The sequence below is a fragment of the Clarias gariepinus genome, chromosome 15 (genome assembly GCF_024256425.1).
Source record: "Clarias gariepinus isolate MV-2021 ecotype Netherlands chromosome 15, CGAR_prim_01v2, whole genome shotgun sequence".
Classification (NCBI taxonomy): domain Eukaryota; kingdom Metazoa; phylum Chordata; class Actinopteri; order Siluriformes; family Clariidae; genus Clarias; species Clarias gariepinus.
This window is the reverse complement of record NC_071114.1, coordinates 11733367-11757763: the sequence shown is the minus strand read 5'-3', so window position 1 is coordinate 11757763 and position 24397 is coordinate 11733367. Positions and strand designations below refer to the sequence as shown.

The window sequence follows — 24397 nt, the reverse complement described above, 5'->3', positions numbered from 1 at the left end:
TTTTGTTTAGTCCATTTATATAGATATATACAGTATTATAATAATGAATAACATCAATAAACCTCTACAAAAAGTAATATATTTCACATTTCATTATTTAATCTGACATTAGAAGAACTCATCAACAACAACAATAATAATAATAATAATAATTTACAAATTGTTGCCTTTTACAACACTATGAAATATGTCATAAAAATAAACTTTCATTGTTGAATTCTTCAAAAAATAGCAACTAATCTTTGTCTAATTTTTCTGCAAAGACACAACTGCAGTGCTAAAACAGAGCAGGCCTTCTAAGTAAACGGAAATGTGACATGGAATTGTCATTTATCTCTCACACTGCTACAGCCTTTTTAACTTTTTTTCCTGTGGGCCATTGTTGCATTTCTGTTACTAAAGAAAAGTCACTACACTTGTACACATACTGCTTTCAATACTGTCTTTGTCTTCTGGTGATTTACATTAATAAGCACAGCTGACCTTTCATGGTCAAGTTTTCATCAGTATGTCATATGACTATACATACTATATGTATATGTATAAGACTATATATACAAACAACGTCAATGACGGCCTGATCTTTAAGTTGATCATAAATCGAAGTCTAATCAGTGCCTAGTGTTTGCCAGAATGTACTTTGTATGAGTGATTTTAGCTGCTAAAGATGCAAAAGTAATTGAGTCCTACAGTACATGATACGAGCTACCTTGCTTATTCTTTTTATTGTACAATCCAAAAGATGAAGCACTGCTTTTAATGTGTCCCTACAGATTTACTACAAAATGCTCTTTACTGAAAAAAAGACCACTCTCTCTGTTTTACTTAATCCAATATTCAAAATAAAATTTTAAAGCACATCTCCTTTAAACTAGCTGTATGTTTTGATAATTTTATTGGATCCCTGATGGTAGAAATCAATTTATATGTTGAATTATCCTTTTAAATAGGCACAATTTATGGCAAATTAGAATATTACCCTGCTGCATGCTTCATGCAAGCACAAATAACATTTTATTGTAAAGCCCATTCATAAGCGTTGAGTTAATTAACTTAAATTATCTCATTCTCCTATATGCAATCTTGGTTTCTGCAACTCTCAGGTGTAGATAATTTCATCAGTGCCTTGCATACAAAAAGGCCATTCAGAGCCGTATGATCTATCCCCATTTCTCTGGCAAATGAGCGAATACTCAGCTCATCACAAGCACCACTGCTGTCTTGGCTCTGCTTTGGCTTTTAACTTTTTTTTTTTTTTTGTCTCAAATAGCTTTATCAGGGGAAGGTAATCGAGTGTATGCTGAGCTCTGAGGTCTCCTGATTGTTAGCAGCGTATGAAGCCGACCTATTACACCGGTGTGGGAGAGCTGCTGGAAAATTGAAGCTGCTAAATAAATTTGTTCCTAAAGTGGGATTATGCACACCATTCCTACATTTTAATAAGGCCAAATCAATGGAGCATTGCATCCACCTAAAATCCCTCCTGGGTTTTGCCAGAGCCATTACTTTAAACCTAAATCCACCAACATATTAGCCTAGCACCAGTGAGCCACAATCAGCAGCAGGGAAAGGGCTTTAATACAGACAGACACCTTGGTAACACTGTGCAAACCCTCTGGACTCTCCTGTGCTGGATTTAGGGTGGATTATAGCAACCTTGTTTAGCCCTTCACTCTTATTTCATAGTAGAACAGATCTTTGATCCACACCCCAGGTATGCACCGCTCAGTCCAATCTGTTTGCCTTAAATTCGGCTGCTTGCATTCAGCTACTTTGATGGAATTGCATTTAGATGGAGTGTCATTAGAGATATTAACCAAGCAAAGAACTTTTAGATTGAACTAATTAGCATCCTCTTGCATGCTGCGGTAAGTGTTCTCCATTCCTGATGTGTTTGTAGTGTTTAATGGCAATCGAATCCAAAGATGTAATGGGGCTCTGACTTTTTGGTTTTTCTTACCTTCCTTACATGACAGATGGCAGTTTTAGGGAAGAGAGACACAACCTGACATCCCTGCTGGTGCAGCCAATATCCGCCATGTTAGCCAGAGAGCTGCTATCTGCATCCAGTTCTGGAGACAGCCAACCTTGCATTCCTATGAGAATGGTATCAAGCTCACGTAAGCACATGTTATACTGTATACTGTATGTCCTAAACATAATCTAAACGTAGAGAAATAAATAAGTATAATGCTTTCACTTTCATTATGATTTATATGTAAAGAATAAAGCATTGGGTGATATGATGTGGCCACCACAAAGCCGCTGTCCTGAAGACCTCCTGTGCTGGAAAAAAGCTTTACTTCTGGCAAACAGAACTGACAATGGGGATTCCTTCAATATATAAACATTGTCTTACAGTATAAAAAAAGCTGACCATTGTCCTACCTTATCCATTTTTATATATTGTTCTTTGTCACAGAGTGACACATTTTTATTATTACTGATTTATTATTATTAGCCGTAGATTATGTGGTGTGCCTACTATTCAAGGCCCCGTGTATGAGCTCTTATAGAAACAGTGTATTAAAACAAACACTTCAATATAAAACATAATTTATGTTGAAGTTGTAATTAATGTCATGCTGTTGTAGAGAATTTTACTAAGGTATACTGTACCTTTCAAATGTGGCACACAATTAAATTTTCTAGTGCTCTTCCCCAGAACATCCACGAGTGTCCTTGCAGAAACAAAGTTTTTAAACAGTACATGACATCGGGCTATCAGAATATGAGGACAGATCCTCAAAAAAAGATGCAATAGCAGATCTCATTAATTAAACAAATGCACAAAAAGTGCTTGTAATTAAGGACATTTGACACGCAGTGGTTGAGTGCTGTTGTCTAGCACCTCCCTGTTGATTCCATGACATAAACCCAAGCCGCACACATCCACAAAACTAAGCTCCTGACATGCCAAACAAGGGGACAAACTGTTCTTCATTATTAAACATAGAGTATGAACTGTGAGGGAATAAAAAAGTAAAAAAAAATGCATGCACATTATTAAGGAGATACAGCTAAGGTGTACTGTCAACAAACGAAGTTGACAATTATCATAAAATCTGTGTATCTATTTTCCCATTTAGTCACTTTTAGGGTCATAATACCAAATTCTCCTTAATAATCAAAATTTGCAAGAAATTTGCATTGGCATCCTTCCCTAGTGACTGGGAGAAATTGAACTCAACTAAATTGAGAATGGAGAAAATGCATTTTCTGCATTTGTGCAATATTTAGTGAAGACATAGCATCATGGGTCCCAAGAAGGTTTGGTCCAAATCAGGGATGGAAGCAAGAAGAAAAAGGAGGGACTTTTAGTGGAAATTAAGAAAGAAATCATTGTTAAAAAAGCAGTCGGTGCCAGGAAAAAATAATAAATTAAGGTTAAATGAGGTTTAATGTCTTTATTTCATATTTGACTGAATTTTCATATCTTTTCTAAATGTTTTGATTGTTTATATATGCAAAATCATGAATATTAATATTTAGATATATTTGTTATATTTTGGGTGGCTGGAATGAATTATCTGCATATAATTATTTCTTATGGGTAATTCATATTGCAATAAGAACTTGCCTCCGGGGTGGTGTAGTGGTTAACACTGTCGCCTTGCCCCTCCAGGGTCCGCGTTCGATTCCCGACCAGGCCTGATTCCTGTCTGCACATTCTTCCTGTTCTTGTTGGGTTTCCTCCGGGTACTCCGGTTTCCTCCTACAGTCCAAAGACATGCAGATTAGGCTAATTGGCATTCCCAAATTGCCTGTAGTGTGTGAATGAATGTGTGACTGTGTGTGAGCCCTAAAATGTATTGGCAACCTGTTCAGGGTGTACCCTGGTTCATGGCCTAAGTCTCCTGAGATAGGGTCCAGCCCACCCGTGAGCCTGAATACAGGATAAAGTGGTATAGATGATGTGTGAGTGAGTGAGGGAGTGAGTGAACTTGCCTCCGGAACAAATTACCTTCATATGGTGAGGTTTTACTGTACATTAATATACACTCAAGAAAATTTATTCATATTTGTATTCATCCTGAATAATAGCTAAACATTTTTTTTTTTTTACTTCTGGGCAACCCACTCAGATTGTTGTAATCACTGGTCTGCTGTTTACACGTTATGTATTGCCAGTTTTTTTTTTTTTTCCTTGCATAGTGCTCTTATGCTATTGAAAAAGTTTTTCAATAGCACCTACACTCTTTAAAATAATCACTTATATTTAAAACCTTTATATAAAGTGACAGAAAAGTAGAACTGTGGGACATATAGCAGTATGAAATGCAGTATAATGTAGCATAAAATGAGGACGGAATTACAATCCCAGTGAGGCGCTAAACTGAGGAAAGATACAGTATGCGGATAAATCTAGTTGTATACAAATAAAGAGCTACATTTTCATAGTACAAGTTTGTTTTAGCATCATTTCAGCAGTCTTTTAAGGTTGTTATGTCACGATCTATGAGATGTATGAGATAATCCCAGTACGTAGCATGCCTAAGATTTAAAAGATCCATTCTCTGTAAATCAAGTTACAGGGTTGGTTATGCAGGCACATTCTTTAGTGTAAGCTTAACAGACTGTAATAAGCATTTATTTTTCTTGGTTATATAAGCATGTTTTGTTTGCATTTCACCATTGCTACTAATGTATTTGTATAGTTATCCCATAAGTTTTGAAGAATCCCATATTCTTTATCTATTAGCTGCTTTAAGATGCTTTTTAGGAAGGTGTCAGAGTGTTCCATAAAAATTTCTGATACAAGCAGAGCTTTGTTATTGGCTGTATTTGGCCACAAAGTCACAAAATTGGCCCCTGGTGAGCATGTCACATTAGTTTTAAGACCTTCAATCTCAACACATGACTAAAGAATTTTTCCCCAACGTGTAATTTTTGTCAGTGACAGCAAATTGGACCAAAAATAGTACAGTGTAGAGCCAACTTAAATTGACATATTTTCAAATTTGTTATCAATTTAGCAGTCTGAAATCCACCAGCGCTAATTGGCTGCCAGCTTGTAAAATAGCACTTGACAGCACAGCAGTGCAAAGCATCCTAATAATAATAGAAGCAGTTCAGTTTTTTGACAATCTGCATATCTGCACTGATCACACAGCAGTTGCATGAGAGTGCTTCACACAGTTAGTTCCAATGTCCTATACTTTGTTAAAGATAATTAAACTAGAAACAACATTCAAGTCTAGGTCGGGACCAAAAAAAACATGATGCCGTTTACTGCTGTTATGAATTACAGCAGACGTGTTAAGTACATAAATTGTATTTTATTTGTTTATACTGTATGTTTCAAACCAGCAAAGAGTAGTTTATAGTATCGAATATTGTATATTCGTATGCTGATACGACAAATGAGCCAGGCTGCGTTGTGTGATGCGCACAGGAGGCTCCTTTGGCTCGAACGTTGCTGATTGGTGCTCAGCTTTATGGATCTGGATGACACTCAGGGTATAGGTTCAGCAACCCCTTCTGGCTTAGGTTTTGGTGTTTCTGTCATGCTGGTGCACTGGCTGTCGGAGAGGCCATTTATTCCGATTCTGGTTTTGGCACCAATGTCATGTTGCTGTCAATGCTCAGCCACATCCCTGTGGCCAACATAACAGATATAGTGCCCAGTCCCAACCCACCACTCAATACCTCGAAAAATCTCTGAGTTAGCTCTGGACTGTTGGAAACCCAGACCCTGGAGGTGCAAGGGGACTAACCACTACACCACTGTGCCTCCTGCTGCTAGATAATAATTACTCTCTAGAAGCACAACAAATACAAGACAAAACAAACTGAAAACCCAGATTCTAAATACAGTGCTAAACAGAAAATAACAAAGGCTCAGATGAGGAGAGAAGAAATTAAGTGCTCATGCATACAGTATGCACATAACTACACCATGTGCTCTGCAGTGGCTAACCAGAGATGTACAGTAATCCAACAACTTTTTTCCACTTCCTTTATTCAAATCTTTAAGGCATAATTCATACAATGACTGTAAAAAAATATATAAAATCATGGTGGGCTGTGAACTCATGTATGAAGAAGGGGGTTGATAGCACTCTTTCCTGTGGGTCATCATAAACAGCAGTTTGGAAAGGTGCATCTGGATGGCTTCTCACATCTCTGAGGAACATGTATTAACCTCTCCTGGTGAGCAGCTACTGTCTGATAGGAGGTGCTAAATCCCCACCCCCATGGAAAAAGAAAGAAAAATGAATGGTCACTTTCTGGCTTGCTCTGCTCATGTGTACATAAGGGGTCATGGTTGGTACAAAAAGATCACTGAAGGTAAACGACAGGTTAAATGTGAAAATGGGTTTCTCTGACCTTTTATTACAGCCGTGAAGCTGTGAGGATGAGATGTTATGCGATGTCATGTCATGGCAGTTCACAGCATTCCCCAGCTTGATATGCCTCTCTCTATGGTTATTATTTCTTGACTATTCAATCCCATCCACATAAAGCACTGAAAAATGCCCACAAAGCCTGTATACAGAATTGGAAACTGAGTCTCCCTGACTTATACTTAATTAATACGCACAGGAAAAACATTTCATACTTGTTTATACTCTAACACACACACACCCACACACACACCCACACACACACACACACACACACAGGGCTATACATCATGGAGGCCCTCATCTGGCTGTGTGTGTACACTGGGAGGCATTTGCTGCAGGTTTTAATGGGGGTTATTAAGCTCTAATTCCTGCTATTGAGTTAAAATCCTCGCTTATCTTTGCATCGTCGCCCGGGAGATTCAGCCTGTGCTGCTGTGGCGCCGTCTCAGCTTGATAGACAGTAAAGGATTTTCAGCTCCAGCGACAAAATGAAAGGACATGGGCTTTAAGGCAAATCCCCCTGCCAAAGTTTGAATAAGGAAGTTAAAGGCTGCTGGTATTGGGGTTATTATGAGTCAGTGCTTACTGGTTTGGATGACAGCATGTTTAATTAGAACTCATCCCGATCTATTTGTGTCAGTGTGTGTCCACTGTTTAAAAGGATGCAATGCGATGAAAAATTTGACATTAGAGATATTACACTGACAGTTTCACAATATCACCTTCACCAGTCAAATGTCCAGGAATCAGTGTGAGCTAACTCCCATGGAGCAAAGAAGGAACATCCCCTATGTCCACCTTAGAGTTCTGCATCACCCCAACCGTGACTCTGGCCCCAACCTGCCACCTGTATTCCATTAGCAGGATCAAATGCTTAGAAACTAGTAATCTGTGCTGTATTGATTGGGCTGAGCACTGACCACTCCTGAGGTTTCAAATCGTTTGTTTCTATCTGTCAGTGTCCTCGCTTTTAATTCCCTTTCAATTAAGCCCACTATATTGCTTCACCATGCTTTAATCATATTACTCCCTGCACTCCATGGAGACTTCATAAGGACCAGCTCTCAAGAGACACACCGTGTGATGGTTAAAAGCTAAGCGATGTATTGTTCATGACACTCTGAGCATCTGGTGTAGCGGCAATATGCAGCTGAATGTGAATGACTGCACCATTTTGGGGGGTTTGTGTCTCTGTGATTCTCCCAGCCAGGATTCATCTCACACTTATTCAGCGTAGAGAAAAGCAATCGAAGGGAGAAAGGCCCAAACGAATTGGAATTTTCTGCAAATGTCTGCTCCCTGCCACATCGCCTCAACTCCCCCGAGCGTCCCCGATGAATGCCATAAGTATAATAAATTGCCTGTGCAATTACAGTGCTCAAGCAGAGAAGCTGCAAGGAATAGCTTTATTGAAACCCCTTTAATTATAATGGTATCGATTAACACAAGCGAGTAGCTTCTGTAGCAGTGGGTTTCACGGTTGCTGTTTCTCTCCATTCATGATAATGAACTATACGATAACTGACCCCTCATTATGAACTAATGATTTTCATTATCTTTCTCAAGCCAGTAGATGGGGTACACCTAATGCAAGTAGCTTATACTTATATTTCCAAATCAAGTGTTTTTTTTTTTTTTTTTTAAATACTACATTAATTGAAGCTAAGGAATTCTGTCCAATTCTGTTCATTCATAATTTTCATTTTTAATTAAGTTTTTTTTTATTTTTATATTTCCAAAAATATAACAAAAACATAAATTTACCTGCAGCACCCACGTGTGCTTAAATGCCATACGCCCCCACCTACAGCACCCTCAAGGCCTACTCTATTAACTTTAATTTTTGCTGCTAAAGCAAGTAAGCTTTTATTTGCCTGACTTTCATATTCATATACAGTAGGGATATTCTGATATATATGTGGTCTGGTCATTTTATTTTTATTATTATTATATTATTTCACAAATTTCAATATTATTATATTGATCAAGTTTTATTAAATTCTATTTAAAATTAAGCACATTAAACAAGTTACATCAAAATTCTAGTTATATTTACAATTTTAATACAAAAAATCCCCCCCACAAGCTCTCCATCTGTAAATCCACATCTACTGTAGGACTTTATCAAATAAGGGGTCACCTCCAGGGTCCTGGTTCGATTCCCGCTCAGACTTGACTCCCATCTCTGTGTGCATGGAGTTTGCATGTTCTCCCCGTGCTTGGTGGGTTTCTTCTGGGTACTCCGGTTTCTTTCCTCAGTCCAAAGACATGCAGATTAGGCTAATTGCCGTTTCAAAAAATTCCCGTAGTGTGTGTATATGTGTGTGCCCTGCGATGGATTGGCACCCTGTACAGGGTGTACCCTGCCTCGTGCCCCAAGCCTCCTGGGATAGGCTCCAGGCCCTCCCGTGACCCTGAATACAGGATAAAGTGGTATAGGCGATAAGTGAGTAAGTGAGAGATAGTATGAGGATGTCACCATAACATTAACACCTCTGTAATAGTTTGTGATATTACCATCGTTGTAATTTCGCTGCATGTTGGTAATGATGGTATGGTTCATTATCAATTCTTTAGGACTCATTAAATTCCTGACTTGCTCAGTATTGAAACATCATCATGTCGCTTAAACTTTAAACTAACCTTATTGTTACTAACTACAAAAACTTCAAATAATTTCAAATCAGGTGAAGTTCGGTAGCAAATTGTGGAATAGGGGTATACTAATTCTACTACTACACAGTAAGTTCTGTGTTTTTTTTTTCTATCCTGTATTCCAGTTGTCTTTTTTCAATCTCCAAATGCTCCAAAAAAAAATTCCGTACAGGGTTTAGAGTCAAACTTTCTCAAACAACAAACACCTTCTCACTTTCTAACCAAGGTAATTGAGAGGCTGTTTGCTCATTCATTTGTTGATTCAAATGAGAGCAATGTTTCATGTTGTCATACAGTACATCTCTAATTAATTTGCTGACTCGACAATTGTCAATTTCATTGAATGAATGGAACATTTAAGTACTGTAATTGTACCAGAATATTGCTGCTTATTGAATGCCCCTGCCATGTCAAATCAGAGATTAATAAACTGTTTGTACAAAAACTGACACGAAAAAAAAAAACCAGTAGATCCCTTTTCAAAATAATTAACCGTCCAAAATTCCTGACACTCATCATGAGGATGACCATGTTAAGAAAATGTCCTTCGGGATCCTGTTTCACATTTCTGTTAAAGAGGTATAATTTTGATTTACCTTGAAATAAAGCTGAGATTACCTAACTGTAAACTTATGTCACAGATCCCAACCTTCTGTTAGTATTTTTAAGACCGAGCCCATTTACAGATTTAATCCTGCTTTGATGTGATAACCTTACATATTGTAGACTTCTGCAGAGCTACAATACATATGTCTTTTTATCTTTTTACCTAAAGTCACTTGGTGTCTTGTTGCGGGTGATAAATCAAGTTTGGTGCCTGTGTGTAGACTGCTGTCCTAGCTTAAATTAAATTACGGGAAGTGTGTCGAGAAGCACACGTCAGTGAACCAGTCTCACATTTTCGTCGCAGTCATCTGCTTGTGTAAGTAGATGCGGTGTGCGTCCTGCCTCCTCTCTGCCGATTTCATCTTTATTTCGCTCTGATATTCATGTAGTGTGTGACTAATAAAAATAAATAAATAAATAAATAAATAAAGGCAGAATCTGAGTGCCCCACCCTAAGGCCAGTAAATCTGCCTGTGATCCGGGGGTCGTAATGAAACGGAATTTTCAATCCTGTCTACACTCCAAACCCGCAGACATGTCACATCTTTTCTGCCAAAGTTCTATTTGAATACACACACCCACACAACCGCCCCCACACACACTTGCAGAACACATTTATCTGTCAGGGTATTGGCAATATTAAAATTCACCCCTATGCTGTTTGTGTGTAATTGCCAACAGAGAATAGCAGCAGTGATCTCAGTAGCATGTAGCACCTACCTGTTCATTTCCCTGATGCATTGGCTGGCGTGCATCACGTTCCCAGTGGGTAGAACGAATTTTATTTGCTTTTGCATCAGCTTTAAGAGATGCCGCACAAGAGGTGTTGTGCAGCCTTTGTGCCATAACAATAAAAATAAAAGCAGGTAAGTTTTAGTTATGATAGAGCTGGCAATTACTGGCTTGTGTTTTTTTGTAAATTAAATTATGTCCAAAGGTTATAAAAAACCTTAAGTGGCTTTGCTTATATGCCTCAACCTGATGAGTGCTGGAAGTTAAGAGTGCATTATGCAACCACATAAGTATGCACACACACACACATGCAGTTTATGAATAAATTAAGCTATTTTACAGTGTATCTTTTTAGCTTTAAATTTTAGAAAAGTATCATATAGTACTGTAAAGTTCTGAAGTGAAAATGTCTGTAATTTATTCATTTCTGTCTTTCTATATTTTTTAGAGCACAAGACTATAAGGCTAAGCATCGGATCCCAAACATCATACAGAAGAGTCTATAATGTCATTGGCTACCTACGAGGAAAGACTAATCCAGGTTTGAAAATAAATTCAGTATGGTGTTTTTTTTTTTTTTTAGTTTTTTTTGCAAAAACACAAAATTTCATTGAGATTAAATAAATGAATGATAATAATAGCTTTAAATATGTTATTTGTTTTAAATGTTATGTACAGTAAGTGTTAAATACAGTACTTTGCAAAAGTCTTGGGCCACCCCTCATAAATATTCTGCTTCCAAAAAGCCAGACTTCTTGTATTTATGTAGTCTTGAGTAATAGTTGTAAAGGTTTTCTAAAGTCATTTTTTTGGCTTTCATTCTTGGCAAGTTTTCGGCATTCCTTTCAGTCTAGTCAGTGTACCTGACCCCTTTCAGAGGAATGTTTTTTGTTTGTTTGCTAGGCCACACAGTGAGCTACGAATCATTCAAACATAAAAATATCTAACATGAACCAGTGAGAAACAAGTGCAGATGATCAGGCTGGTGATTAGTATAGAAGTGCATCTCAATAAAATATAGTATAATAACAAACTTTATTTATTTCAGTAATTCAATTAAAAAAGTGAATTTCATATATTGTATAAATTTATTAGACACAGGCTTATATATTTCAATTGTTTATTTCTTTTAATTTTGATGATTATGGATTACAGCAAATGAAAAACCAAACTTCAGTATCTCAGAAAACTAGAACATTGTGAAAAAGTTCAATATTGGAAACTCAGTGGTGTCACTCTTTAATCAGCTAATTAACTCAAACCAAATGGTCTCTCAGTCTGGTTTAGTGAGCTGCCTGTTCACAGAGTGCAGTATCCAAGCAGATGAATGGAAGAAGAAATGTGTTAAAACAAGGTACACAAGCAACAGGAATAGCCGAAGCTTTGAGAGGATTATGAAATGAGGCCCATTCAAGATTTTAGGAGAAGTTCACAAGGAGTGGACCGCAGCTGGAGTCAGTACTTTAAGAGCCACCATGCACAGAGGTATTCAGGGCATGGGTTGCATTCCCTGTGTTAAGCCACTCCTGAACCAGAGACAACGTCAGAGGCATCTTACCTGCACGGACATTCAGAATTGGCTAACTGGCATAATCCACGTTGCCTTTAGTGTGCTTTTGTGCCCTTCGATGTGTTGGCACTCCATTACCCTGCCTTGTGCCCCAAGTCTCCTGGGATAGGCTCCAGGACCACCGTGACCTAAACAAGATAAGAAGTATAGAGAAGTAGCTTACTGTAAGTACATGCTGTTGGCAGGAAAAGAGTTTGTAGAAACAGTTTAAGCTAAAAATAATAGAAAAGTGTTATTATTATTTCAGGTTGAAGCCCACGTCCATGTGTATACGGGAGAACTCTCTGCCTAACTTATTAAAACAAATAAATAACATATTGTAAGATTGTGTATCTTACCGCTTGTTTATGCTTTTAGAAGCCAAATACACTCCCTGTTTATAATTTATATCTTTAAATAACTTCAGCAGGTTAAAATTTACTTCACTTACCACTTCAGCGCTGTTATTTCAGCTGTAAAAATATTAACTTATTACAGTAAAAATATTCAGTTTAGCTTTTCGAATTGATATCTATTGGTGCAGGTGTTTGTTTACATTGAGCGAGTTTCTTATTAGTAGCTTATTTTTAAGTAGGTTATTAAATCCATAACTGTTTATAACTTTTACTTAACATTTTACTTCCACTTATGGTGCAGGGTAAACTTCAGGCAGATGTCTAAGTACTGCTAGAATCTAAGTTTTATAAAATTCTGTCCAGCAGTCAATTTAAGAAGTACCCAGAGTTTGATGCATGTGCATTACGCTGTCTAAACCAGGTTTAGGTTTAGGCAAATACCTAAAAACTGGCAAAGTTTCATTCAATTCTGTGCAGGCAGTTTTGCATGGCATACAGACAGAAAAACGGGTTCGGGTCCTCCAATGTATGATACAAAAAGATTTCATTAAAAGAGTGATTTCTAACTAATGTTCAAACAAAACCTTTCTTTTCTTTAAAGTATATTGTTGAGCGAGAGTGCGTAATTTAATTAAATTTAAAAGGGTGTCTCAAGACTTTTGCACAGTACTGCAAGTGTAAATGTTCTAATGAGTTTGTCACATGAGTAGTAAAACATAGTCACACTGTGCAATTTTTTTCCCTATACATTCCATCCTTATGATGATGATCTTGTTACTAGGATTAATAGATGATTTCCTGAATTTGAGCTGAACTGACATATGGAACTGTCTTGAAACTGTCTGATTATTTATGGTCTTTTTGTTAGCAGCTTTGCTTGTAACTTACCCTCACTGCATGGATACATATTGTAGAGCGGTCCAGCACTTTATTCTTTTATCTTTTTTGTTAACAACTTCCTGATTTTTAATGGTTACAATACTTCCATTTTCTTTCTTTCTTTCTTTTTTCCTTTTTTCTTTCCTTCCTTTCTCACTTAGGAAAGGAAGCATTTTGCATTTGCATTTACTTTCTATCAGATGATAAAAATAAAGTTCACATCTGATGCATAATTGTTCATACATATGTCCAGATACACTGTGCAAGGTCACTATAAAGAATTGACTTATTGCCACATGATACAGTACCATAGTTTCAGCTACGTATAAGCACCTAAGGTTATTGTTAAAGTTAGAGTTTTATGCAGATAGAGTAGAATAGAAAGTGAGAGTACAGGACATGAATTATACAAAGTGTTGGGTGCTGAGCCAGCCCTTTTCCCACACCATGATACACTATTCTCTTAAAACATTGTCTGCCACTGGTGTCTAAATACAGGTCAGTCAGCTGCTGAAAATAGCCTTTTAATTACTGACCAGTGTTTGACCTCTCTGTGCAGCGTTGAAAGTCTGTATGGAATTATTTCTGAGATTTATTGTGCCTTTTTTACAACATCATAACCTGCTATGAAATATAATCCGAAAGTTCTCCTTGTACGATGACCTTCCAACCAGCAATTTCCTTTAATTTAGATTGTTGGTCTCCTTCTTATTTATTGATTTCTTGAGTCCTCGTAACTTTTCTTGAGGCTCCTTTACCACATCTTATTATATTTGTGTTCAAATATTTGTGCTTTGTTTAAATGCTTGCATGTTTGTTTTTTTGTCACTTAGATGTCACTTAGAGGCGGTGATGTACCATAAGTGATGCATATAATCTCTGAATACTTTGGTTCAGCTCTTCGGTTTGTGTGTTTGCAGATAGGTATGTTATGGTTGGCGCCCATCACAGTAGCTGGTACGAGGGTGCCCTGGCAGACTGGAGTGGTGGTGCTGCTGTCATCACTCAGATCATCGCCTCCATAACAGCTCAGACCCGTGAACTCTGGCATCCAGACCGTACTATTGTCTTCAGCTCACTGGGTGGCTTTGCCCTTGGCAACATCGGCTCCTTTGAGTGGGGGGAGGTAAAAAATGTATTTATGTATATATTCCTCTCTAAGCTGCCTACCTCAATAACTGCCATGTTAACATACACACTGCTTTTGTTATACATGTGTATGATTACATGATCTCCTGAAGCTGCTCGTTTACCAAACAAGTGAACTGGGAGTAATCATGGGAGCCAAGATTGGGTTTAATAGCAGGTCATTTGTGTTTACAGGCAGATTTATGTTATGAGTTCACCGTTTTCATAGCCGAAGGAGAAACAAAAGTTAATCATACTGGCCTCCCTTGCGAGTGCTAGCTACAGAATATAATCAAGAAAAAAATATTATGATTTTAGTTAACCATGCAAAATTGAATACACATGGAAGACCAGAAGTGTTTCACAGTTAGTGTGAATAGTCTGTTGAGTTGTGGTTTTGTGTGTGTGAGTGTGCAGGATTCTTGGACACAAAATTTTCTGTAAACTAATCAAATATAAATACATTATTTAAGCAATATCACACTCAAGGTTGTGATGTTATATGGAATACAGTATCAGCATGACTGTGATGCAGTCATAGGCACAGGGTGCAGCCCAAGTCCTGATGATATCACAGCTGATATACAGTATAGCACATCAGCACAACCTTGAGTGTGATATTGCTTTTATGCAACAGTTTCATAAACAGCACTTATAATCAACAGATTATAATTAGTTTGTTAATTTAACCAATATTTTTTCTCCGCCAACACAATCTTCTGTAACTTGAGACACTAACTATCCATAATTGATCTACTGTAGATGTGAAGCAAATGGTTGAGGCTCTGGGTTACTGACTAAAAGGTTGCCGGTTCATGCCCCAGCACCATCAAACTGCCACTGTTGAACCATTGAGCAACGTTGTTAACCCCATCAGCTCCAGGTAGTTTGTATCATGCTGTGACCCCACTTTCATAACTGGGATATGTAAAAAAGTCATTTTACTGTGCTGTAAGGCACATGTGACAAATAATTAAATCTATATCCTAGTGTAATTAACAGGGTTGAAAATAGTTTTAAATTCTTGCTGGCACAAGCCAAAATGCCAGGAGAATAAACCAGGGAAGTAGTGGACAGTCCTGTGAATCTCGTAAGTTTCTTTTTTATGTTTCCACTTATTCTGCTTAAGAATAGTCTTATTTAACCAACTGTTTTAGTATTTAATCCTAAATAGTTTTAAATCAAAACCTTGTTTGCTATGTAGTGTATTGAATCCCTCGTTCTACAGATCAGGTAGTACCCTTGTTTAGGGGTTAGTGATAATTAGAACACCTGTGACGTGATGTACAAATGTGGCCATTAAGCATGCTCGTGTTTTCCCGCGAGATGCTGCAATTTAGCGTGCGGCATCTCGCGAACATGATATATATATAATAAAAATATTTTGTATAAAGAAAATCTAATTTATATATTTGTATATCATCATTTATATATTTGTATATAATTGTAATTTATATATATATATATATATATATATATATATATAAACTCATACTAGTATACTTTTACTATAATACTTTAAAGTACCATTTAAAGCTGTTTATACATTTATCTTTTATTTGCTTACTTACCTACTAACTAGTGAATACCTCAGTAAAATGGCAGTATGAATGACAATAGAATATTACAGAACGTGCGAGTTGACGTTGATGCAGCACTTTTAGTATTCAAAGCAAAAGCAACCCAACAGTGTGATTAAAGTACCCGAAATAACACAGAATTTTGACCCAGCATAAACAACCCAACAATGTGTTTACAGAAACCCAGCATTTTGTGTACTACTACTATAATGAATGGAGAAAGTGCAGTCAAAGCCCGGGAATTCTGCGTGGTGTCGCGTTGTAGTCAGTGAGTAGCACATATTTTTGTGTTTGTTTCAATTCATGTCTGTAGTTTTATCGATAAATCTGCTCATATCTGTGCGCGCTTTATTAGCCTTTTGATCAAAAAGCCGCATGCGCAACTCACATTTACTTTGCAAAAGGCAGTGTTTATTGTTTAGTGTATATTTAAAGCGGATAAACACAATAAAACAATAATGTTTTAGGCTTACTTAGCATCCATTTTTGTGTTGTTTGTTGTACTTCGTCTTTTTGCACACATGCGCGTGGATGCATTACAATAATAAGAAGAAGAATAACAATAATAATAAATTCGGAGCACTACTATTACTACTACTAATAATAATAATACTGAATGGAGAAAGTGCATTTAAATAAGCTCATCATTGAAGGAGAGAAGAAAATGAAAAATAAATACATATCAGTATTTACAGTTTGAGCTCAACACGTTTATGAGCTCTGTCGCTTGCTGTCAATTGGCGGCTAAGAGAGATAACACATTTTTGGCTTCAGTAGACACACAATACTTCAGACTGAAACACGACTGCCCCCTACAGGGCTTGCCGTGTGATCCCTTTTCTTGAAACGTGCATTTTTAATGGACAGATCTGTATATTTAAACATCCCAGGACTACCCATGGACTGCCTCTTGCCCAATCAACTTGACGTAGAGGCTGGCATTGGGAAGCTGTGGGCATGGGTGCAAGGCGTGAGGTCTTTTGATGTTTTAAGAAGTACAGAGGCTAGGCAAAGATGTGGTCGAGAGAGCGGAAGCGTGAATCCGAAGCCGTAAGATCTGTCAGTGTTGTGATCAGTTGAAATTGTTAAGCAGGGACGTGGTCGTTGGAGTGGAAGCGTGAATTCAAAGCTGTAAGATCTGTCAGCACTGCGATTAATTGGAATTGTTAAGCAGAGCCGTGATCAAGAGACTGGAACCACAAGTTTAAAGGCCCTGAGCCCGTTCAGCGTGGCCAAAACGTGAAACAGAGCTGTAGTTAAGGAAAGCGGAAGCGTTAGATCAGAGCCAAAACAATGCACTGCGCTGGCTTAAATGCTGGAGGAAATCAGTGGTGAATGAGTGACTGGTGTGCAGGTGGGGCGGTTTGAAGGTGTGGGAGAAGACGTGATGGCCTGGGGAAACATGACCAAGTGGGGAGGCGCATGACAGCTTGGCAAAGAAAATGTCAAGAGATGAGACAGTTTTTGAATGGTGTGTGTAAGCTGGCAGAGTAACAACTATTGTAAGTTTTAGTACCATACTTACCGAATGCCTTGTGTCCACAAAATTGCAAATTGCTAAAATTGCATTCAAATCCAAATACAGACACAGATATTTGAAGCTTGGATGGTGCAATTGAGTTTTTCAGATTCCAATACATTTTAAAGAGAAATGAAAACTGCTAACCATCTTAACCTTTTTTACATTATTAACTTAACATTTTAGGTTTAAGTGTAAGTGAAATTGAATTTGCTATTTTTGATCATAAGAAAATATTTAATTAAAAATGCTTTAATAAAGTTTTTCAAACCCATTACAGAAAAAATTGTGATGATATTGTATTCATTTTACAAGTTTTCATTTTTTATTAATTTATGTCCAAAAACAGCTATTATCAGTCAACAGCAGTAATAATACAATATAGACTTATTTTTTTGTCATTATTTAATTAGTGTGAATAAGATTAAATCAAACAAAACTAAATGGCATTGTACTATTGTTAAGGCGTATATTTAAAAATTTATTTATTGACTGATTACTTGTTCCCAAACCATATGTACCCCAAACAGATGTTCCATTGCTGACCCAAATCCGGTGTGTTTTAGTATCTGTGTAAAGTCTACTGCCTTATTAATAATTTATTAAACAGTGATTCAAATAATAGGGACAGAGCTTAAATACCGTCTAAGAAGTATTACATAGCATTAATAATAATTAACATAATGCCATGTGTTGGGCTGTGAGCTTGAGGATGTTGGGGTTGAGGCATAGACACAGAGGTACAAACGTACAGTCTTTTTTATTAACAAAAAATGAACAAAACATGAACAAATTAAGTTGGCTTTCTGCCTGCATGTTTTAAACAATCAAATAACTTACACTTGCATACTAGGACATCAGACTGGGGGCTTAACCAGACAAGGAACTAAACATACCAGACTAAACATACTAGGAAACAGACAGGTATCAAAACATACTAGGGATTAAACAAACATGGCTAGGTCTACTAGCTGTTACACACACTAGCCGCTAAACTGGATGGTAGCTAAACAGACTAGTAGCCAAAGATCCAAGGGAGGAACAGACTAGGCATGAATCAGACTAATAACTGAACAGGTTAGTATCTAAACAGACTAGGAGACTAGACAGACTAGGATCTAAGCAGGTTAGTAGTTCAATGGTTAGTAGTTAAACAGACTAAGAACTAAACATACAAGAGAGGAAACAAGGCTAATCACACACAAGAGGATAATCCTATTAGGGGCTAAACATGCTAGAGGCTAAGGACACAGAGACAAGGAGACAGACAGCCACAGACTTTACATAACCAATGCTCGACCCAGTTTCCCAGAACAAACAGCTATTTATAAAGGAACTAATAAGCTACCTCGGTTCAGGTGAGCGCTCTCATCACCTGACCGAGGTGCATTCTGAGAAACTGAATCCAAAAAACATAAAACTACACAAAAACACATACATTTGTTACATACACAAACACATAGTTTTGGAGCGCCCAGCGCCCTCTTGGGGTGATGCCTTACACATAAGAATTCTTTCCTGGGAAGTTCACATTTATTCATGTAAGAGACAGAAACATGAACAGGTAAATACATTTTACCTTTCCATATTAAAAATGTACCTGTAAGGTGAAGAAAACTATTGCAAAGAAACAAATACCAGTATAAAGGAATAAATAAAGTATTTGATAAAAGCAATTTCCCATCCTGTTCTTTTAGGGCTACAATATAGAAAGGATCTAAAATTTTGAATAGCTTTAAAGACAAAAAAGGAGGGTGTTTGTTTTAAATGATGTTGACATTGATGAAGGCATGGAGCATAGTTGCTGTCGAATTCTATCTTGATCAGTTGCAGCTTGCTGGACAAAGACAATGTGGTGAACACTTAAACTTTTGATTGCTTTAGTTTGCATTAATGTTAGATAATGAAGACATACCCCCATGGAAATCTCTAAGAATACAGGGGGCTTATATTTCTGGATAGGTTTAAATATTCATGTAAGGAGTGTGGAATCAGTAAAAGCTACAGTATACATGTGTAAAATACAAAAGTATACACATTAAGGCCAAAAAATAGCTACATGTAAAAATATGGCCATGTCATCAAGGACGAAAATCTATTAATGTGATACCCTGGTCATTCAATACATTTGAGTCATTTCAATTTAATTCTATTTTATTTATATGGCGGTTTTAACAATGGTCATTGTCTCTAAGCAGCTTCACGAAAATGAAAAGAAAATTGAAAAGAAAATTTATGGAAGTGTGTATGTGTGAGAAAAATGTGTCTAGATAATAATGAGATTGTCTCTGATGAGCAAGCCAAGGGTGAAGGCAAAAATGGCAAGGAAAAGCTCCCTGAGATGGCAATAGGAAGAAACCTTGAGAGAAACCAGACTCAACAGGTAACCTATCCTCATTTGGGTGATAATGGATAAAAATTACATAAGATCATGTGTGTTACGCAGCTGAAAGTTTAATATAACAGAAGTTATTTAAATTAACATGAAGTCCAGTTCAGCACAGGGATGAGTCAGTAGGTGCAGAGGGCAGATGGGGTCTGGATCAGTGGGAGCACAGGAGCAGGATGTGTAGCTCAAACCATCATAAAGCAGAATCGAGCTGGAGCTGGTCCTTCTCTGGATGCCTCAGGATCCTCGCAGGGTTAGCCTTTGTCTGCTAAGGCTGGCACAATCTCCAGATGTCATCAGCTGACTTCCTTTTATTGCACAATAATGTCTAGAGCTGTCTGACTAAAGCAACCCCAGATTATAACACTGCCTCCAGAGCATTGTACAGTGGGCACTATGCATGATGTATGCATTGCTTCATGTTCTTTCTATCTTACAATGATGCACCTATCGCTCTGGAGTTTAGTCTCATCACACCATCTGACTTTTTCCATAGCTCCAAAGACTAATTAGCCTCACTAACAAGTGTTTTTTTTATAACCACACAACTGTTTAGTTCCAGTTCTGGGAGTTCTTATCGCATCTAAAAACTAAATTGTTAAGTTCACGGTCACTGCTGTTTATGATGCTTTAACCATCTTCAGATTAAGCTATACATTAGCTACAAAATATGTATGATGTAGTTAGAATATCCTTACGATTGACTATACCAAACTGATGGCAAATCATCAAAAACCATCAATGAACACGATTGTCTTTGATATACCTAAAACATATGTACAGCGCTTTACAATTTGCTATAAATTTTCAAGATGATTTCCCCTTGATATTACTTCTTTCATTTCAGACCTACTTAGACTTTGAAACTAACAAGAGAAGATCAAATTTGTGTGCTTAGGCACACAAGACAGGATTCTTCACATACAGAAGTAGCTGTCATATTCCACAGCATTTTGGGCCATGTAAAAAAAATAGGTTAAAAAAAAGTATAATGATAAATTGGTCATAGCAGAGGGCCTAATTAGTTTGTTAGATAACATACCCACAAAATAGTTTAATGAGAATTATTATATATCATATTCTAGGACTAGTTTATGTCTATGCATTAGCCTGTTTTACAAAAAGGGGGGAAATAAGCTGTCTTTATACTAAGGCAATGGCTGAATCCGGCCAGTGTTTGTGATTTTGCTATATAGAGATGCATGTGTGAATTAATTTATTTCTGTTCTTAGCACAGGGGCTGTGATGACTTGTTTGCTAGCTTGGGGCATATGCATGATCAAAAAGTATTTTGCAGTTAGGTGACAATCTCTCGGAGACCATTATTTGCATGCGACCACATGGAGGACACTTTCAGCACTACAAAAATATGTTGCCTATTCATGAATATGTATAATACTACTTTAGAGAGGCTTTTCATTGATCATTTAGATTTCTTTTATGAACATAACAGGGGAGTGAACTACATTAATCTCAAAACTCTCCCAGATCACAGAACAGTATCTGCAAGTGAAAAGGCAGCCTCGTGAGGGAGCATTTTTGCTCCACCTGCAAGAGTTTTGAGACTAATCCATAAGCATGTAAAGCACACAAGTTTTGAGGCTAATTGGCTCGCAGGGTTTTGAGACTAATGTGCGTGCTCGATTTTTAATGTGAATGAGTTTTCAGATTAATTTAATGCCATTAAACTCAGTCTGTTTCCTGCTACATCATGCACATACCACTAGTGCAACTTCACTGCAGTAAGCATTGTGCTTAAAGAGATAGATTCCTATCACCCTAATGAAACAGCAATTTGCACGACAAAAGTGTAGCTTTTTTAATGCTGGTATTTGACCATTTTCAAAACTATTGTACTATAGCTATTTTTAAGTACTGGTACACTAGTTCAATATTCACTATTCAACACTTTAGGGAACACAGTCAGAGCAACGCTACCAAATTTTGTCCTTGTGTGAGCTCATGCATAAGAAGGCACATGGTTATTGCAGACAATAGAAAAAAAAGAAAAGAAAAAAAACAGGACCTGACCCACTTCAATTCTACAGTAGTTTGAAAAATATGGAAAAATAAAAAAAATCTTAATCATATTTAATGAAGTGTCAACATAAATGAATAAGTACGGAGCCCTGGAAGTCACCTAGAGGAGAAAAAAAAAAACTGTGGCAACAGTTTTGTAATTTGTGCCTTCAGTTTAATAATCCGTTCCCACAACTTCTTAAACTGTTCCCTCAGTTTAATTATCCGTGCACTCAGATTTTGTAATCCGTACCCACAAATTCATAATTCTGTGCACATGCTTTTGCAATCTGTTCCCACAGGTTTGTATACAGCCTTCTTTTAGAAGAACAGGAAGCTTCCTGAATCTTATTGTCCTATTTATTATGGATTGTTAAGTGTAATACACCGAACTGCCTTACAGCATGCTTACAGTTATTCTCTAGCTATCAATTGTAGCAGCTTTGAGGTAGAATACTGTGATTTAATAAGAATGATTTGCATTAAAATCTTGTGATAATCAGTACATTATTATAATTATTATTGTTGTTATTATTATTATTATTGAGATTATTATTAAATGAGGCAAAAAGCAGTTAGTCAACAGTCTGTCATAAAACACAAATCCGGGTTTATTAAATATTAATAATAATTATTTTTATTTTATAATGATAAAAGATTACATTTAAGTACACTTATTATAAATGAATTCAGAAATGCTTTATTTATAAATAACCTGAAAATTAGTCAAAATCTGTCTATCCTATAGGGTGAGGAAAAAGTAAGTTCAAGGTGGATGGAAGCCTAAGGGTAGACAGAGACTGTCATTGCAATTCGTATGATGTATATAAACCGTAAGATGCTGAATTGACTTATTTACTTTTACCTTTTAAAGTCGGAAAAATACATTTCCAAAACTATAATAGGTTATTTATAAATTAAGCATTTATTAATTATTTTGTATGCTCTAGTTATAATAATAATAATAATATTATTAATAATAATAATAATAATAATAATAATAATTGTAACGTGCTGATTATCACAAATTATCACAGTATTTTAATGCAAATCATTCTTATTACCGTATAGCTGCTACAATTGATATCTAGAGAATCACTGTAAGCATGCTGTAAGAGAGTTTGATGTATTACACTTAATAATCCACAATAAAACAATATGTAATAAGATTTATTAACACGTAGCGAGGAGCTTCCTGTTCTTCTAAAAGGAGTCTGTGTACAAACCTGTGGGAACAGATTGCAAAAGCGTGCGCACAGAATTATGAATTTGTGGGTACGGATTACAAAATCTAAGTGCACGGATAATTAAACTGAGGGAACAGTTTAAGAAGTTGTGGTAACGGATTATTAAACTGAGGGCACAAATTACAAAACTGTTGCCAGAGATTTTTATTTTTATTTTTTTTCTCCTCTAGGTGACTACCGGGGCTCCGTAAATAAGAAATGGTGTATTATTATAAATAAAATGTACCACAGCTTCACCATATTTTAAAACTACTGTAAATAAACAAAAACATAACTTCTCAGATAAATTTATCCTGAATGAGAAGGTAACATGCAAGGCATATATACGTACATATAATCTTTACCAGTAACAGAGAAATCAAACATTAGCTACTATTCCAGTTTTCTGTGACCTCTTTCTTGGGCCTGTTTCATCAAGGTGGCATGCAACTAGTGTTATTTAAAAGCTACTGAAGTCCTCATTTTTACTGTCATGAGGTTGTTGTGTAACTATATAGCTTCTTTTCCATGTTGGTCATTGTGGTACACTGCTGTCAGGCCCAGGATGCTGTCTTTATATTTAAATTATATGGGTTTTACATTTAAGGACTGCTGCTTTTTAACAATGTTCAGTTAATAGAAAGCTCATTCTCAATATTTGAATCTCACATTTTCACATGACCATCCTTTTTGCATCGCAATGCATCATGTGATGATGTCTTGGTACATCCATAAAGTATATTTTATTGCATTGTATAAATGTTTTCCTGTTATCCTATAGTAGCAAACTAAAACAGCTTTCTGCTATGTGGTTTCAGGAGAACAAGGTGGTTTTGCAGAACAGGGTAGTGGCTTATGTCAGCCTCCATAATCCAGTTAGAGCATATGGACCACAGTTTACTGCATCACCATCTCTGCTGCAATTTGCTTCTGACATCCGTAAGGTAAAGATACAATAAATTCACATGTCTCCTATTACTTACTAAAAAACTAACAAGCAAACAAATAAGCTTTACTAACCATGAATTTTCTTTTAGACTTTCACACAAGATCGATACATGATGTTGTGTAATGATTTAAAACTAATCCTACTTCAAGCTGAGAGTTTAGCAAATAATGTGTGAACCAATTATTTAATAGACCCAATGTCTACATAATACCTATAAGACCACCAGGTTTCCTCTGTTTTTTTTTTTTTTTATAGTGACAGCCTGTTATCATGTATAATCACACCTGGTACCTTAGAATTTGGCGAAAAGGTTAACTTATTCAAATATCGCCAGTGTATTCCTTCCCTAATAAGCCCCTGAGGTATAAGTCATGACTAGTTCAGAGAGGGTCTAAGGCCATGTTCCAAGGACAGGATGCCCTATTATTTCCATGCATGCAATAATCCTCTTTATTAACCT

General features: G+C 36.7%; 1 protein-coding gene across 1 annotated transcript in view; it reads left to right on the top strand.

Moving 5' to 3' along the window:
* LOC128543257 (inactive N-acetylated-alpha-linked acidic dipeptidase-like protein 2) overlaps positions 1-24397 on the top strand; it is a 318759-nt gene that overhangs the window by 196792 nt on the left and 97570 nt on the right. Inside the window, exons 6-9 of the mRNA XM_053513625.1 lie at positions 1977-2120; positions 10792-10884; positions 14048-14253; positions 23807-23932. Of these exons, the coding sequence (XP_053369600.1) occupies positions 1977-2120; positions 10792-10884; positions 14048-14253; positions 23807-23932 (569 nt within the window). The remainder of the gene's footprint in view (positions 1-1976; positions 2121-10791; positions 10885-14047; positions 14254-23806; positions 23933-24397) is intronic.